This window comes from Dermacentor variabilis, chromosome 1 (assembly GCF_050947875.1).
Source record: "Dermacentor variabilis isolate Ectoservices chromosome 1, ASM5094787v1, whole genome shotgun sequence".
NCBI classification, from domain to species: domain Eukaryota; kingdom Metazoa; phylum Arthropoda; class Arachnida; order Ixodida; family Ixodidae; genus Dermacentor; species Dermacentor variabilis.
In genome coordinates, this window is record NC_134568.1 from 76,271,099 (window position 1) to 76,288,000 (window position 16,902).

Consider the following 16,902-nt stretch of genomic DNA (forward strand, 5'->3'; position numbering starts at 1 on the left):
GCAAATTGTGCACTAACTGAAAACCTACGCGCCTAACCTTAGAAAGAAGGTTAGCTAATACACATGCGCGTTACCATAGGCCTCTCACCGATAACCTTGACACTTCAGGTTACTCACACACAAAAAAAAGCCAATCTACACATTAATTAACACATTGCGAAACTAAATTTTGCCTAAAACGCATCTTTCAAATCTCGGAGCTTCTCCAACCAAAACATAAACAGAGCTCAAACCTTACATATTGAAAGAAACTTTAGTCTTAAATCGCGAAAATTTCCAAGAGCTCAAAAATAAAACAAAAGAACGCTTTTCCCTTCTACGGAAGCTCTCTTGGCCTCCCGTTTCCAACGTTTTCGACTGATTCATACTTTTGAACCGTACTCGAGGTGGTCGCGGTTCGAACGCTATTCTGGCTATCCAGGAACAACAAAAGGGCTTACACACTAGCAGCTCCTTCAAGACGTTACAGTCTCCTGCCAATTTGCGTCCTGGCGCCACGCTTTCATCACGAACTCGACTGACCGCGTCGCGACTCCCTACCACCTCGTCTCGTCTTGCCACCTTGCGCTCCTTCGCACTACATGCTGCTATCCGAAAAGAACGACGGAACGACGAGGAACGTAACTGCACCGTGCCCTTTGTCCGCGCAGAACATGCTTCTCGGTCTCTTTTTGACCGGTGGCTCGAACGTGCTTGATGCGCACACGTCGTCAACGACGACCGCACCTTTCTTTTCCTCGCGCCCTGGCCTTTTGCGACTGTCGCCGTCTTTGGCTGCGCTACATTATTCACCGCATTCCGATCTTTACGGCGCTTCTTTCTACGGCACTTTCTCTTTGAACTCCCTCTCATGCCGCCTTCTCGCGCCTTGTGCTGGCCAGTACACATTTCGTCGGCCCGGATCACCCTCCTAACCGCACAGTCTGAGTGATTTTCATTTAAATCAACTCTCTCCTTGCCTCGACTGGCGGACAGCTCAACCGATTCTGGAACAATGCAGCAGTCTTTAGTCGAGCCATGCAACTCGCACTCTTGCGAACTGCCCTCTATTGCATTGCCCAGCTCACGCTGTACACCGGCACACAGCTCGTCGGTCTCGATCGCTGTCTCACCCGCACAGTCCGAATGACTTATAGCTAAATCATTACTCTCTTAGCTACTTAGACTGGCGTACAGTCGCACCGATCCCTGAACGATGCAGTTGTCTTCCCTTGAGCTACGCAGCTCGCAATCCTGCGTACTGCCCTCAACTGCATCGTCAAGCTGGCACTTCCCTTCGGCACGCAGATCTGACTCGACATGGGTGCTCGCGTCTGTCGGGTCAGCAGTACTCTGTGCTTCGTTAACTACCTCGTTTACATTACAAGCGACACACACACGCGGTGACTGTGCCAATTCATTCACAGCTGGCCTAGCTGTCTCTACAGTGCCCTGTTGGCACAGCACCTCGTCGCTCTCACTACTGCCTCTAATGACCTCTGTTGTCACTAAGGCATCGTTAGCTGCTAGCGCTTCGAGTTCACCTATGAACGTGCTGCTAATCTCGCAGGTGCTACGCCTTCTCTCGGCTTTCGATCGAAATCCGCTATCGACGTCCTCCCACTTTCGCTGCGTCCATCCTACAGATTTATTAAGCCGCTGTTGACTTCGTTCGATTTCCTGCTCTAAACCTTGAATCTCTTCGTTCAATGCAGCAGCGTACTGCTTCGTTGCTTCTGTTAGGCCATTTTTCCTGCGAAATTCTTTTCAGTTTCTGTCTAGCTTCTTCCTGTTTTTGTCTCATTTCTTCCTGTTCTTGCCTAATTGCTTCATGTTCCCGTTTTTTGCTTAAAATTCGTTTACCTAGTTGCTCAATGAGTTTCAAATCATTCTTACTTCGGAGAATGATTTTACGAATTTCTGATTCCGTCAAGTCCTCCTCTACGTCTACCTCGACCTCTTCACACAACCACAACAGGTCAGCTCTCGTCAAACACAATAGGACCATGGTCGCTACTTTAAGCTTTGGCTCTGATGTCACACAATACTTGCTGCGATACCCACGCAAATTCGAATACAAGTAAAAGATCCCCAGCGAATCAGCTCTACAAACACAGAGAAATTGAAGCCTGGTAAATCTTACAGCCAAAACCAAACGCTTACCCACTCAAGCAGCACCACATCACCAGTCCTTCTCCGCCGTATCCAGTCAGTTGCAAGAGGTGGTCAATCCCAAGTCGCCTCCAACTTGATCGGGATACCAGTCGGTCACCATGTCCCAAAGTCCGTGAGTCGTAGGCCGATCTCACCGAAGGCCGATCGTGAGTCGTAGGACGAGTCGTGGGCCGATCTCACCGCTGCCATCCAGTTGTAATGTTGGGGAGGTCAATCCCACCGCTGGCAACCAGTTTTCAGCGTTGTGGTCGTAGGGAGGAACTAGGTGTCATCGGGAACTAGGCGTTCAGGGGTTTATTTACATATTTACATCAAAACAAGAGATACATTTTGACAGTCTAGCGTGACTCCCTAATGAAGCACGCAAGACGAAGCATACAGCACACGAGCACGAAGCTCCAAACACACCCAGCACACTGCTCACGAGCACACCCTAGCAGCCGACAAACTTAAGCCTCTGTCCTCCCTAGATCCCTAGGGGAAGGAAAACTGCTATCCAACCTTCGTCCAATCGAACCGTCCACAGTCGTTGAGGCGTAGTCGGCCCGCCTTTGAGGGGGAGGGCTCACACACTCACATACGCACTTTGGATTCCCAAAACCCGAGTTGAGCGGGCCCTCGTAGCCAGATGGTCACGCCTGACCCCAGCCGGCGCCTCTTAATTCCAGTGCTGACTTTCTTCGGTAGTCGCCAAGAGTATCAGCAGACTGTGACGAATCCTGGGGCCCGAGGAAAAACGTACCGCTAGGCACCCTTTTGTTACAGAAGCTCTTCTTGCTGCAAATAGACCATGAAGGCCACGGCAAATCAACCAACAATACACGGTCCGCCAAACGTGACCAGCCCTGCTGCCATCGCCGACTCTCCGAAGAAGGCGCATGGTGGATTAACGTTGCCATAGTCTCCCGTTCTCCGAAGGAAGTTCATGGTCGGTTAGCGCTGTCGTCTTCACCGGTTCTCTGAAGGGCGCCACCACTGGCACCCTTCAGGTCGATCGAAGCACCTGCAGCGGGCTGAGATAGCTTTGCAGAGCAGTACCCCTACATGCCGATCGTAACAGCTCCTCCATGGCCCGGAAAATGTCGACTGGCCAGTGCTGACAACCGCTTGGGCAGGAAGAGAATGGCGGGCGAGCAAGAATATGGCTTTGCTCTCTGCAACCCCTGCGCACTTGAAATGCATTCAACCATCTCACAACAACCGGCACAGAACAGTCGATCCCGGCAACACAATACCACTCAGCGTGCAAACGCCCGGAATCAGCTGTTAACCCACCAGGCTTCCTATCAAAATTTCAGTGCAAGCTGCTCACCTGGGAAGCCCAAATTTGGCCCCAAAATTTTGTGCCGCCAAAGCGAACGTTCACGTTCCCCATAAGTTCGACCAAACCTGACGGCCGTGCTGCACAAGAGTAAAGCTGTACGCAGAACTAAACCGAAGGCGCTCAACCACCAATACCCGAACATAACTTAAGCTGCCTAACTTCACGAACAGTCTGTTCTTGCCCTATCGCAGTGGCGTACTTATCGCACGTACTGGTACCACTGAACAGTCTGGTCAACCCAACAGGTACGAAATCCCAATCGCGCTAGCTTTGTGGTCCCTATTCAGAACGCATACTTGCGTCATACGCAAACGTTTCATCACGCTTACGTTTCTTCCTCTTGTCCATACCGGACACGTACCTTAAACGAACTGAACTTGCGCAACTTACGCACCCCGCAGAACCCTTAAGCAAATGCGTCTTCTAATGACTAGTTCTACGCACGCGTACTAGAGAAGTCAGAACGCGGCCGCCCTCAACACACACGAGAAACCAGTCATAAACATTCTGCTTCCTTCCGTCCGCACAGGACACGCGTTAATGGAACTACGAACGCTTCTCTGTGCAAATTGTGCACTAACTGAAAACCTACGCGCCTAACCTTAGAAAGAAGGTTAGCTAATACACATGCGCGTTACCATAGGCCTCTCACCGATAACCTTGACACTTCAGGTTACTCACACACAAAAAAAAGCCAATCTACACATTAATTAACACATTGCGAAACTAAATTTTGCCTAAAACGCATCTTTCAAATCTCGGAGCTTCTCCAACCAAAACATAAACAGAGCTCAAACCTTACAAATTGAAAGAAACTTTAGTCTTAAATCGCGAAAATTTCCAAGAGCTCAAAAATAAAACAAAAGAACGCTTTTCCCTTCTACGGAAGCTCTCTTGGCCTCCCGTTTCCAACGTTTTCGACTGATTCATACTTTTGAACCGTACTCGAGGTGGTCGCGGTTCGAACGCTATTCTGGCTATCCAGGAACAACAAAAGGGCTTACACACTAGCAGCTCCTTCAAGACGTTACAGTCTCCTGCCAATTTGCGTCCTGGCGCCACGCTTTCATCACGAACTCGACTGACCGCGTCGCGACTCCCTACCACCTCGTCTCGTCTTGCCACCTTGCGCTCCTTCGCACTACATGCTGCTATCCGAAAAGAACGACGGAACGACGAGGAACGTAACTGCACCGTGCCCTTTGTCCGCGCAGAACATGCTTCTCGGTCTCTTTTTGACCGGTGGCTCGAACGTGCTTGATGCGCACACGTCGTCAACGACGACCGCACCTTTCTTTTCCTCGCGCCCTGGCCTTTTGCGACTGTCGCCGTCTTTGGCTGCGCTACATTATTCACCGCATTCCGATCTTTACGGCGCTTCTTTCTACGGCACTTTCTCTTTGAACTCCCTCTCATGCCGCCTTCTCGCGCCTTGTGCTGGCCAGTACACATTTCGTCGGCCCGGATCACCCTCCTAACCGCACAGTCTGAGTGATTTTCATTTAAATCAACTCTCTCCTTGCCTCGACTGGCGGACAGCTCAACCGATTCTGGAACAATGCAGCAGTCTTTAGTCGAGCCATGCAACTCGCACTCTTGCGAACTGCCCTCTATTGCATTGCCCAGCTCACGCTGTACACCGGCACACAGCTCGTCGGTCTCGATCGCTGTCTCACCCGCACAGTCCGAATGACTTATAGCTAAATCATTACTCTCTTAGCTACTTAGACTGGCGTACAGTCGCACCGATCCCTGAACGATGCAGTTGTCTTCCCTTGAGCTACGCAGCTCGCAATCCTGCGTACTGCCCTCAACTGCATCGTCAAGCTGGCACTTCCCTTCGGCACGCAGATCTGACTCGACATGGGTGCTCGCGTCTGTCGGGCCAGCAGTACTCTGTGCTTCGTTAACTACCTCGTTTACATTACAAGCGACACACACACGCGGTGACTGTGCCAATTCATTCACAGCTGGCCTAGCTGTCTCTACAGTGCCCTGTTGGCACAGCACCTCGTCGCTCTCACTACTGCCTCTAATGACCTCTGTTGTCACTAAGGCATCGTTAGCTGCTAGCGCTTCGAGTTCACCTATGAACGTGCTGCTAATCTCGCAGGTGCTACGCCTTCTCTCGGCTTTCGATCGAAATCCGCTATCGACGTCCTCCCACTTTCGCTGCGTCCATCCTACAGATTTATTAAGCCGCTGTTGACTTCGTTCGATTTCCTGCTCTAAACCTTGAATCTCTTCGTTCAATGCAGCAGCGTACTGCTTCGTTGCTTCTGTTAGGCCATTTTTCCTGCGAAATTCTTTTCAGTTTCTGTCTAGCTTCTTCCTGTTTTTGTCTCATTTCTTCCTGTTCTTGCCTAATTGCTTCATGTTCCCGTTTTTTGCTTAAAATTCGTTTACCTAGTTGCTCGATGAGTTTCAAATCATTCTTACTTCGGAGAATGATTTTACGAATTTCTGATTCCGTCAAGTCCTCCTCTACGTCTACCTCGACCTCTTCACACAACCACAACAAGTCAGCTTTCGTCAAACACAATAGGACCATGGTCGCTACTTTAAGCTTTGGCTCTGATGTCACACAATACTTGCTGCGATACCCACGCAAATTCGAATACAAGTAAAAGATCCCCAGCGAATCAGCTCTACAAACACAGAGAAATTGAAGCCTGGTAAATCTTACAGCCAAAACCAAACGCTTACCCACTCAAGCAGCACCACATCACCAGTCCTTCTCCGCCGTATCCAGTCAGTTGCAAGAGGTGGTCAATCCCAAGTCGCCTCCAACTTGATCGGGATACCAGTCGGTCACCATGTCCCAAAGTCCGTGAGTCGTAGGCCGATCTCACCGAAGGCCGATCGTGAGTCGTAGGACGAGTCGTGGGCCGATCTCACCGCTGCCATCCAGTTGTAATGTTGGGGAGGTCAATCCCACCGCTGGCAACCAGTTTTCAGCGTTGTGGTCGTAGGGAGGAACTAGGTGTCATCGGGAACTAGGCGTTCAGGGGTTTATTTACATATTTACATCAAAACAAGAGATACATTTTGACAGTCTAGCGTGACTCCCTAATGAAGCACGCAAGACGAAGCATACAGCACACGAGCACGAAGCTCCAAACACACCCAGCACACTGCTCACGAGCACACCCTAGCAGCCGACAAACTTAAGCCTCTGTCCTCCCTAGATCCCTAGGGGAGGAAAAACTGCTGTCCAACCTTCGTCCAACCGGACCGTCCACAGTCGTTGGGACGTAGTCGACCCGCCTTTGAGAGGGAGGGCTCACACACTCACATACGCACTTTGGATTCCCAGAACCCGAGTTGAGCGGGTCCTCGTAGCCAGATGGTCACGCCTGACCCCAGCCGGCGCCTCTTAATTCCAGTGCTGACTTTCTTCGGTAGTCGCCAAGAGTATCAGCAGACTGTGACGAATCCTGGGGCCCGAGGAAAAACGTACCGCTAGGCACCCTTTTGTTAGAGAAGCTCTTCTTGCTGCAAATAGACCATGAAGGCCACGGCAAATCAACCAACAATACACGGTCCGCCAAACGTGGCCAGCCCTGCTGCCGTCGCCGACTCTCCGAAGAAGGCGCATGGTGGTTTAGCGTTGCCGTAGTCTCCAATTCTCCGAAGGAAGTTCATGGTCGGTTAGCGCTGTCCTCTTCGCCGGTTCTCTGAAGGGCGCCACCACCGCGGGTCGATCGAAGCACCTGCAGCGGGCTGAGATAGCTTTGCAGAGCAGTACCCCTGCAGGCCGATCGTAACAGCTCTCAGCCGCGCGGTCAGACATGCGCCACCACGGCCGGCCTAAAAGAGGAGACGCGCCTTTGAACACGTGACCTTCAACTATGGGCGCGCGAGGAGACAGCTCGCAGCAAGTGACCTTCCTCTCAGCTCACCCTTCCCCGCTTTCCCTCACACCTGCAGCACATGGCGCGCGGAGAGTCATACGAAACATCACTGCGACGGTGAAAATTTGCCTGGACTGTCCGTATAATTGTTTCAGCAATAAAGAATCTCAACCCGCATATTACGAGTTCATTTTTCTAATTAGTCATGTGCGTTGCGATATAGCTATGCAGTTCTCTTGCAGGGCACGGGGTCGCGCGATCGAATACAGGCAATGACAGGCGCATGCCGGTAAGGCAGAACGCAAAGGTGCACCCATCATAGCCCACTCTGCAGCTTCGAATATAGAATTTCTTAATTTCTCGGGTTTCACGTGTCAAAACCACCATCTGAGTATGAGGCACGTTTTACTGGGGGACTCCGCCTTAACTTTGAACACCTGGGGGATTTAACGCGCACCTAAATTTATAAGTACACGAGCGTTTTTGCATTTAGCGCCCATCGATATGGGGCCGCCACAGCCGGGATTGAAGTCGCTACCTTGAGCTCAGAAGAGCAAGGCGATAGCCACTTATCTACCGCGCCGGGTCATAGCTACGAGACGCTTAACCGGATCAATTAACTGTAATGATTTTTCTTCCTTAAGACAACAGAACTGTGCAACATAGAAATATACACAATAGGTTCCAGCGATAACAAAAGAAAAAGGAAGCATGCCACAATATTTACAATCTAGCTTGCACAGCGCTCGTGCGCATAGTCTTGACACGGTCGTTTGGCCGGAGTGACCAAGAGCATGATGGCCATCGAAAATCGAAGTTGAGCGTCGCGAGTCCCCTTCAGTCCCCCGGTGACCCCGAGCTCGTGTTCTCGTTTCTCACTGCGTGCGCCCCCCTCGCAGGTGTTTCTTGGAAGCCCTTCCGAGGGTGAGCTGCACCGCGGTGACCTGGTGCTCAAGATCGGCGACCGCGACACGTCCCGCATGACCCACAACGAGGCGACCGAACTTATCCGAAACAGCGGCAACAACCTCAACCTGATCGTGCAGAGGTGAGCACTGGCGTTCACCCGGGCTGCCCGCGAATCGCGAGCAGGCTCGGAAGCCCGGGCCGCTTCTCATATTTACGGATAGCGGGAGGGACAGAATCCAGAGAGCTCGTCCGTGAGTAGTGCGCTGGTTTTTCCCAACTTGCCGCGTCGCTATGACAGGCTGCGTTATGTGCCAATTGGAGACAGAGGAGGACAGTCGGGAACGCTGCCTGCCTGCCAGTACCAAGTTTTGATTCGAAAGCATTATATGGCTCATTAAGCGGAAAATCCGGCGTTGTCGGCGTTGATGGCGTGGCCATACGACGGTCCAAAAAGTGTACAAACCCTCGACCTTTGGCGGGATTCGAAACCCACGACTTGTGGTGTTAGTTAAGGCACAGTTAATTAAGATAGACTTAAGGCACTCAAACCCACGACCTTTGGTGGGAGTCGAACCCACAGCTTTTGGTGTTACTTAAGGCACAGTTAAGGTAGAGTTAATTAAGGCACTCGAAACCACCACCTTTGGTGGGAGTCGAACCCACGACCTTGCGCTGTGCGCACCTTGTGACGAATACCGTTGATCGTGTGACGTTGCCGCGCTTCTGCTCCAGTGGCCGCTCGAGTCACGTGATTCCGACAGTTACGCCACCGGACGTCACCGCGCTTCTGCTCACATGGCCGCTCAAGTCACATGACTCCACCAGTGGCGCCGCCGGTTATAAGACATGAGACTGAAAGAGCATAGACATCACGCGGTGGTCGCAACTCTTTCGCATTCATCCTCGTATAGGGATAACTAAGTGCCCCTAGAATTTTTTACCTCATTCCCCTAAGTGTACTCTAGGTCTAGAAGTATAAAAGTGTATTTGAATAGTTACGAGTATTTTAGCCTGCAGATATGTAACAAAATAAGGAAAGCCCATTTGTAGGGTATCCGCAAAAACATTTTACGTAGTTTATTAGTCGATAAACCAAATTCTGCCCGAAATCTCCATCCCAATGCTGGAACACTGCCGGGAAGATTAAGTAGCCGGCGCTCGAAAAAGAAATTGTGCACATACGACACACAGAGCGCACGGACGTTATGCGAAGCACTTTGCCAGTACCTTGCTATGCAGAATTGTGTGGCGTTCCGCAAAGCGATACCAGGTGGACCAACGTGTTTGTGTAAATTGAGTAGTTGTGTGCGGGTCACGAGCCGAGCGTACGTTAGCGTGACGACAGCAGCACGACGACGGCCTCGTTGAAGACGACTGTATGACGGTAATGAGATGATTTCTACGCCCGCCATTCGACGCGAGCTTTCCACATGGCGATTGTTGGGTTCTACATAGGTAGTGGACGAGCATAAGCGAGATAAACACGGATTGTGACGTCATCAGTGACTACGTGCTATACCCGTGTCACACGGGCGTTTGGAAGGCCTTCCAACCGATAGTCAGTTGACTCAAAGGTCAAGTTCGAGCTGCCACACGGGCCGTTTCGAAGGCCGCCGAGTCAATAGTCAATCGAGTCAACGGAGCACCTTACAACTCTATCGAAATCTCGATGGCCTTTGAGCAACGGAAACGGAAACAGTGCGAACATGCCCTCTCGTTCACAGTGTGCTCGTACTATTCGTTAGAAAGAACACATCAAACCAAAATGCTCTAAAGATACTATATATATAATTATTCAATAAAGTATTTTTGCCACTTGATATGTGAAAACTGCACATACTCCCGAAAACACCGACATGCAGCGACGCAAACGTTGCCGCAGTTTCGCTACTCAACAACTTAAACACTAAACATATATGTATAGCAATGTATAAACATTTCTTTAAATGTATAAACAAACATAAAAGAAATTATAGTGCTTTTAAGTGGTTTTAATGTTGCTTAACTTTTCGTGACATGAAAACGAAAGTAAAGATCCGCAGCGCCACACAATTTTACGAGAAACGCTTGAACCACTCAACGGCCTTTCGAAAGTGCCGTGTAGCAGCGCGACAGCTCCTTTGAGTCGATAGAGTTGTGGCATTTCGAAGGCCGTCGACTGGAAGGCCTTCCAAATGTGCCCGTGTGACACAGGTATTACACAATCGTACGTCCCTACGGCTATATCACATTGTCTATGTTATGAACGAGAAGAAAAGGGGTTAACCGAGGGGCCCGATTTTTATTAGTCATGTCATAAGAAGCCAACAAACGCTGACACCGAGGACAACATAGGGGAAATTACTTGTGCTTAAAAAATGAAATAAAGAAACGATAAATTAATGGAAATGAAAGTGGATGAAAAAAAAAAAACTTGCCGCAGGTGGGGAACGATCCCACGGTTGTGGCGAAGGTTGTGGGATCGTTCCCCACCTGCGGCAAGTTGTTTTTTCATCCACTTTCATTTCCATTAATTTATCGTTTCTTTATTTCATTTATTAAGCACAAGTAATTTCCCCTATGTTGTCCTTGGTGTCAGTATTTGTTGGCTTCTTATGATGTTGTCTATGTTAGAACGACGACGACATTTGTACTCCGGCGAAGAAATATCAAAACATGATTAACTTGGGCGATCATGAACTCGGTAAAACGTCACACATATTCCACGTAGCGTAAGCTGCTACGAGGAAAGTTCTGAGGAAAGTGGGCCGGTCCTGGAGATAGTGCAGTCTAACATGGCGCCTCAAAGCGCGGGCTGTTACAAGAAAATTCCTTTGTATTCTGTGGTTTTACGCGCCAAAACCACGATTTGATTGCGAGGCACGCCGTAGTGGGGAACTCTGGATTAATTTTGACCACCAGAGGATTTTTAACGTGCCCCCCAATGCACGGGACACGCGTGTCTTTGCATTTCGCCCCCATGGAAACGCGGCCGCCGCGGCCGGGCTTTGATCCCGCGACCTCGTGCTTAGCAGCGCAACACCGTAGCCGCTACGCCACCGCGGCGGGTAATTGTCACACGGGAATACACAAGAAAGTGGTACGAGGCGCACGCTCCGATTGTTTAAAAGAACTCGCTGTCTTTGGAACGAGAACAGTATGCGGGCGATCGTGACCTAATGCAATAAATAAAGAAAAGAGGGATCGCGGCCTAATCGTTAGAGCATAAAGGTTGCTGTGCTCAATAGCAGGGGTTCGATTCCGCCCCCGGTTACACATTAATTCATTTTTATTAAGTGATGCGAGGGAAAAGCCTATTTACCTAGCTACCTACTTGTCTACATACTTTTCACAAAGTGCCAAGAATGAGGCAAAGAATACTTTGCATTGAAAAGGAACAAGTTGGGGCTCGCACGCAAGGTGCGAGAGAAGCACGGGATGCAGGAGACAAAAGAACGCGCTCCTTCCCTGCTGTATCCATGGACTGGAAGTACGAGCGCGCCGCCATCCCGCTGGCGTTGTCGAGCTGTGGTGGAATGCCTGCTTTCGGAACTTGGCATTAAAATCAACTCAAACGCACGAGTTCATTTTTTGCAATGACACGTCTACGACGCTCGCCGAGCACCTGGCGTAAGCCAACCGGAAGCGTGATCACACGCATGCACGTGTGCGTGAGCCGCCTGTTCTTCCGCGTCGGAGCTTCGTTTGCTCAGTCTCGAGCGCAGCCTTGAGCGCGGGCACGCCTGGTGGCTTCCGCTCCAGAGCCAGTTGTTGATTGTTCTCTCAGGCGACGTTCTTTTTTTTTTTCGCAAAGAAGTAGGCGATCCCAATTTGGGCGGTGAAAAGAGCTGTTGCCACAACTCATGATTCACGTCGTCAAGCAAGCGTCATTCGTAGGAAACCGCTACTTTACTAGCCGGTAGCCGTTGATAAAGTTTTTTTTTTTTTTTTTGCCTCGATAGGTTTGGACTGAGGTCGTTCTTACGAACCGTTCTTGCTTGAAAACGGCTTTGTGAATGCGGGCCTACATTCACATGTCATTTCTTAAGCAAGAGCATTTCAAGATTGCTCGACGTTCCCGTGTCAGTCAACAGAAAGCGCGTGCAAAAGATATTGCAGCAGTAATTCGAACATCAGCTTAAATTCTGCTGCTGAATTCCCTTCCCGTGAAACGCATGCAATATACAGCTGCAATTTGAGCGCACGACCACTGAGTCGGTATATATATGGGGCAACGTCGTATACGTGCATGCCCTATATACTTGTGCGCGCAAGGTTTAACTTTCGTTCAAGATTTGTATATACACAGTAATCAATGCAGGCGCATACGTGCTCAACTAACAGTTCATTTAAAATTGAAAGAAGAAAATTAAGCTCACAAAAGAGGCGCGTTTCAGTGAAACGGCATTAACGATGTTCGGCGTGAAACGTTGAGCGAAATCGCTGCGAGAAAATATAGCGCGAAAGAAGACCCGTCGTCTTTCGCGGTTTCATGTCGCAATCGTCCACCAGCCAGGCCAACAAGCGCGGACTTGACGGGGTTCACGCAGTAAGAACCGGGCACAGTGCATCGCAGTAGAAGACCCCATTCGGTCGAAACAACATCTGCGAATACAATAATAAACGTGCTTTCGGCGATACGAACAGTCAGAAACATACGTTGGCGTGAAGCGTCGATGCCGGCTATTTTCTCTGACAAGTTAAACGCAACGACTGTACCTCGCCCACATTTTGACGTCCTCGCTGCGTTGTTGTACACTTCCATATACAGTCAACACAGCGCCCAAACATGAAACTGTTGGCGATGCAGGCCTCATTGTACTTCCCTGTGTCGCACCTCCTTTCTCTTGCCCCTTCGTGCGCAGGAGTCCCGGGCCACACTCGCCGGCCTCGACACCGACGACGCCCAAGGCTCCCGGCATGATGTCCGGCGGCCACCCTCTGTCCGGTGCCACGTACCGGCCCGCGGGCCCGCCGGCCTATGTGTCGCCGCAGAGCCCCGGCATGACCATCACGACGCAAAACGTGACGATGCCGGCGCAGGGGCCCTACCAGGACGGCCAGTACCAGTACGAGCTGCGCCAGGGCTTCCTGGTGCCCGAGCCACTTGTCGAAAACAAGATCGACGCACTGAAGGAACAGGCCAAGATTACCAATCAGGTACGCGCGGGCGGCGCCACTGTCATATGCATGCGTGCACAGGAAGTTGACTACGATTACATGTCCTTGTAAATGCGAGGTGTGTACGATCAAATGTTCAAGAGTCAATGTTCTTTAAATTAATATCGTCTTAAAAAACTTTAGACATCACTGGGTGCGTCTGTCGGAAATAGTTTAGCTTGGAGCGGCATGCCAGGCGCCACTGCCAGGCATCTTAACTTTTCGTCGGGTTTCAGTCAAGTTTCAGTTCCACCAGATCCTAACCAATGCTCACAGAATGCACGTTCGAATACAAGCCTGAAGACACATGCAGGCGGTCCGGCGAAACTTCGACATGCTTACAGGGGTGTGGGGTTTACGGTTGGTATAGTTAAAGTTGAGCGGTTCACTCCCCTCGCAACTTTATAGAGGCTGTCCGGGATCCGCGAATTTTGGTGAAGAAATGGGATTCACTGGTGGGCAATCGGTACGTGACTAGCATTCAAAGGAAACCTGAAGTGAAAAGTGGTGCTTCATTACCCAAACGATGCTCAAGTTGGAGTAGGGATGTAATATAGCGCCTCCGAGATGTGTCTGAGAGGATGCGTGCCAAGGGGAGGGATCTAAGCTCAGGCGCCTCTTTTCATTTGCAGGTTTACTCACTCGGGCTCCGAGCTCACCGACCGTGTTTACGCTGCATTAAAGTTAAAAGGCGGAAACAAGGCGAGGAGCGAAAGCAAACTATATATCGTTCTTTAAAGCCGAGGGTGAATGGCACGCAGAATGTTCCCAAATTAGCTCGCCGTTAAACGTAACATTTTGTTTTCTTTTTCTTCGCCGAGTTCACTGACATATCGCTAAAAGAATTTAAAAATCGAGAAAAGGGGCACGTCGTAAACTCCGCGGCAAGAGATGTGGCCGCTGCCCACGTTGCCAAGACCAACAGCGCCTAGCTGCGAGACACGCCCCAGCTGCTTTCTATGGAAGCATCGCCATTCGCAAGAGCCGCGTCTGTTCTTTCCGTTTTATCCAGACTTCCCGAGAAGCCTCGTAAGAAAGGCGCCGACATCGATTCGCTTAGTCCGTTAGCTTTGCTTACGATGTGTTCAAGAAAAATGCGCAGCAATCACCCAATCAATTTTATTAAACATACGTCGGGCTAGTTTCGCTCGTTTTCGCTCCGAACCAGTTCGGTGGAGTTCTCTTAAGTTAGGCCAGCTGAAGTTAGGGTATAGGTTAAGCTTTAAGTTAGCGTTCCTTATCATACGAGTAAAATTAGTCAACCAGGTATGACAGGTATGCCTGGTGTTGTTCAGGTCCAACGAGAATATCCATCAGGTACCGAGTCCTCTAAGTGTCGGTGTTGACGCCGCACCGCACCGGGGATAGGTCAGCGGCTGTACCGGCGGCCTGTCGCGCTATATACCACTGAGCTATACCGCAGCGGGCCGTTGCATGTGTGTGTGTGTAGTGGTCACATGATAACGAACCGTTCTTCTGATAGCAACGTATAACGTACACCACAGAACCGAGCGCTCACGGATCCCATCGTCGCGCAAGTTCATCTCTTGAGCTTTGTGCGGCACTCGGCACAAACAGTAGAGCAACGGCGTCAGCGCATGTGCTGTGTTTGCGCTATCATTCGTCCTCTAAAAGCGCTGCTCGAACCTCGAGGTGCACAAATATGCACGAACTTGCTCTGTTCTCGATCGTAAAGCGTTACGCGAGTCTCCCTTCGCACTGTCTACACGGTGCGCCATGATTACTGCCGCACACTTTGATGGAGAATTGTACCTCTTATTTCTTGAGCATTTCTCCAAATCGTTTCCTCAAACATTTTTACAGCGAAGCTGTCTATGGTTACCCTCCGGGAAAGTCGTGGCGGCGAACAGAAAACGCCTTGCGGCAAAGCCAACTTTCTCGCGAGTGCTATGTAGCTCCCAATCTAATGTAGGTATCCTGGAAAAAAAATCATGCTGAAATTGGTCGCTGAGACGACCCTATCATTATGCCGAGTTTAATTTACTAGTCGTAATTACTTCACACTGAAGTTGTAAAGGTTACAGAATTTTCATCTGCTGTCAATACATAGGCGTCTACGCGAGGGAAACGAAAAGCCCCATGTTGGTCCGCTAGAATAAAATTCTAGTCCTTCCAAGTTTCATTCAGCTATTTACCTACGAAGTATTCTCAATCGCACATTACAAACAAACGTGTTTTGTTTCGTGCACCCCTTCGGACTGCGCAGCGGTCAACGCATAGCGTCGCTCGCGTCGAGGCTCGGTTTACCGGCCACCTGCGTCTAAACGGCGCTCCGTCACAGCTACGTCGACAACACCTGCGTCTAAAGCGGCGTCGTACAAAGGGCCATTCGCGGTTTATCACAGCGACCTCCTTTATCTTGTCACGCAAGTGACAAGATAAAGGTAAAATAAAACGAAAAAAGAAAAGACATCAAATGATTGCGTATTTCTTTTTATTTCGCATAGATGACATATACAGGGTGCCCCACGTAACTTGAGCCAAACATTAAAAATACGCGAATGCCACGTATATAGCTGGACAGAACCAAGGTAATGCTGTTTGCCGTCGCTTGGAGAGACTCAGATTGCTTTGTTTTTCATTCTACCTAACTACATAATTAGTCCTAATTATTTATTCAACTTCTCAAATATTATAATTAGATGAAAAGTGTCAACGAAGAAAGTGTAGAGCAACATGAAAAACTGAAAAACTTTCGATACAGCTTGCTGTTGCTCAATAAGTGCTACATAAAAGATTTTTTTTTTTTTTTTTTTTTGCCGAGCGTTAAAGAAGCCTTCAAATACACGCAGAGTGCCTTGGGCAGCCAGTCGCGCGGCAATTTCGCGTGCATTTGCGGGCTTCTTTCACGCTCGGAAAAACACTTTTATGTAGCACGTACTGAGCAACAGAAAGCCGTATCGGAAGTTTTTTATGTCACTCTACAATTTTCTCAATGACACTTTTCCTCTCATTTTAATATTTGAGAAGTTGATTAATTAATTATGACTAATTATTTAATTGGGTAGAATGAAAAAATTAATCTGAATACCGCCAAGCAACGGCAAACAACATTACCTTGGTTCTGTCCAGCTACGTGGCATTCGCATATTTTTAAACTCTGGCTAAAGTTAGCTGGGCACCCTGTACATAATTATACGTATAGTTACATACCAACAAAACTCTATACAAACATAATTTATACCAGCATAGCAGCTCCGCTGGTCAACCACCTTCACAGAGTGGAATGGCTCCTCAATTTTTTCAATCTTTCTTCCATATTATGACCGTGTTCCATGCTGGTTTTTCTTTTTTTTTTTGCAAAGTGGTATGCCCTATAGACCACATCGACCCGCAATCTTGTCACTGAGCGATGCCGGACACTATCGTTTCAAGGCCGCCTTGTAAATGAATATCAAGGTCCCCTCCCCCCCTCCCCCCTTCCTTTTTAAGCTACAGAGGAGACACTGACTGGCGGAAGTGCAGAGAAAAGGAAGATGGGGGAAACGCCGGCTGGTGTTA

General features: G+C 49.5%; 1 protein-coding gene across 3 annotated transcripts in view; it reads left to right on the plus strand.

Moving 5' to 3' along the window:
* LOC142579733 (uncharacterized) overlaps window positions 1–16,902 on the plus strand; it is an 82,713-nt gene that overhangs the window by 42,461 nt on the left and 23,350 nt on the right. For all 3 annotated transcript variants that reach the window (XM_075690256.1, XM_075690264.1, XM_075690246.1), the window contains exons 2-3: window positions 8,232–8,380; window positions 13,086–13,380. In XM_075690256.1, the coding sequence (XP_075546371.1) occupies window positions 8,232–8,380; window positions 13,086–13,380 (444 nt within the window). The remainder of the gene's footprint in view (window positions 1–8,231; window positions 8,381–13,085; window positions 13,381–16,902) is intronic.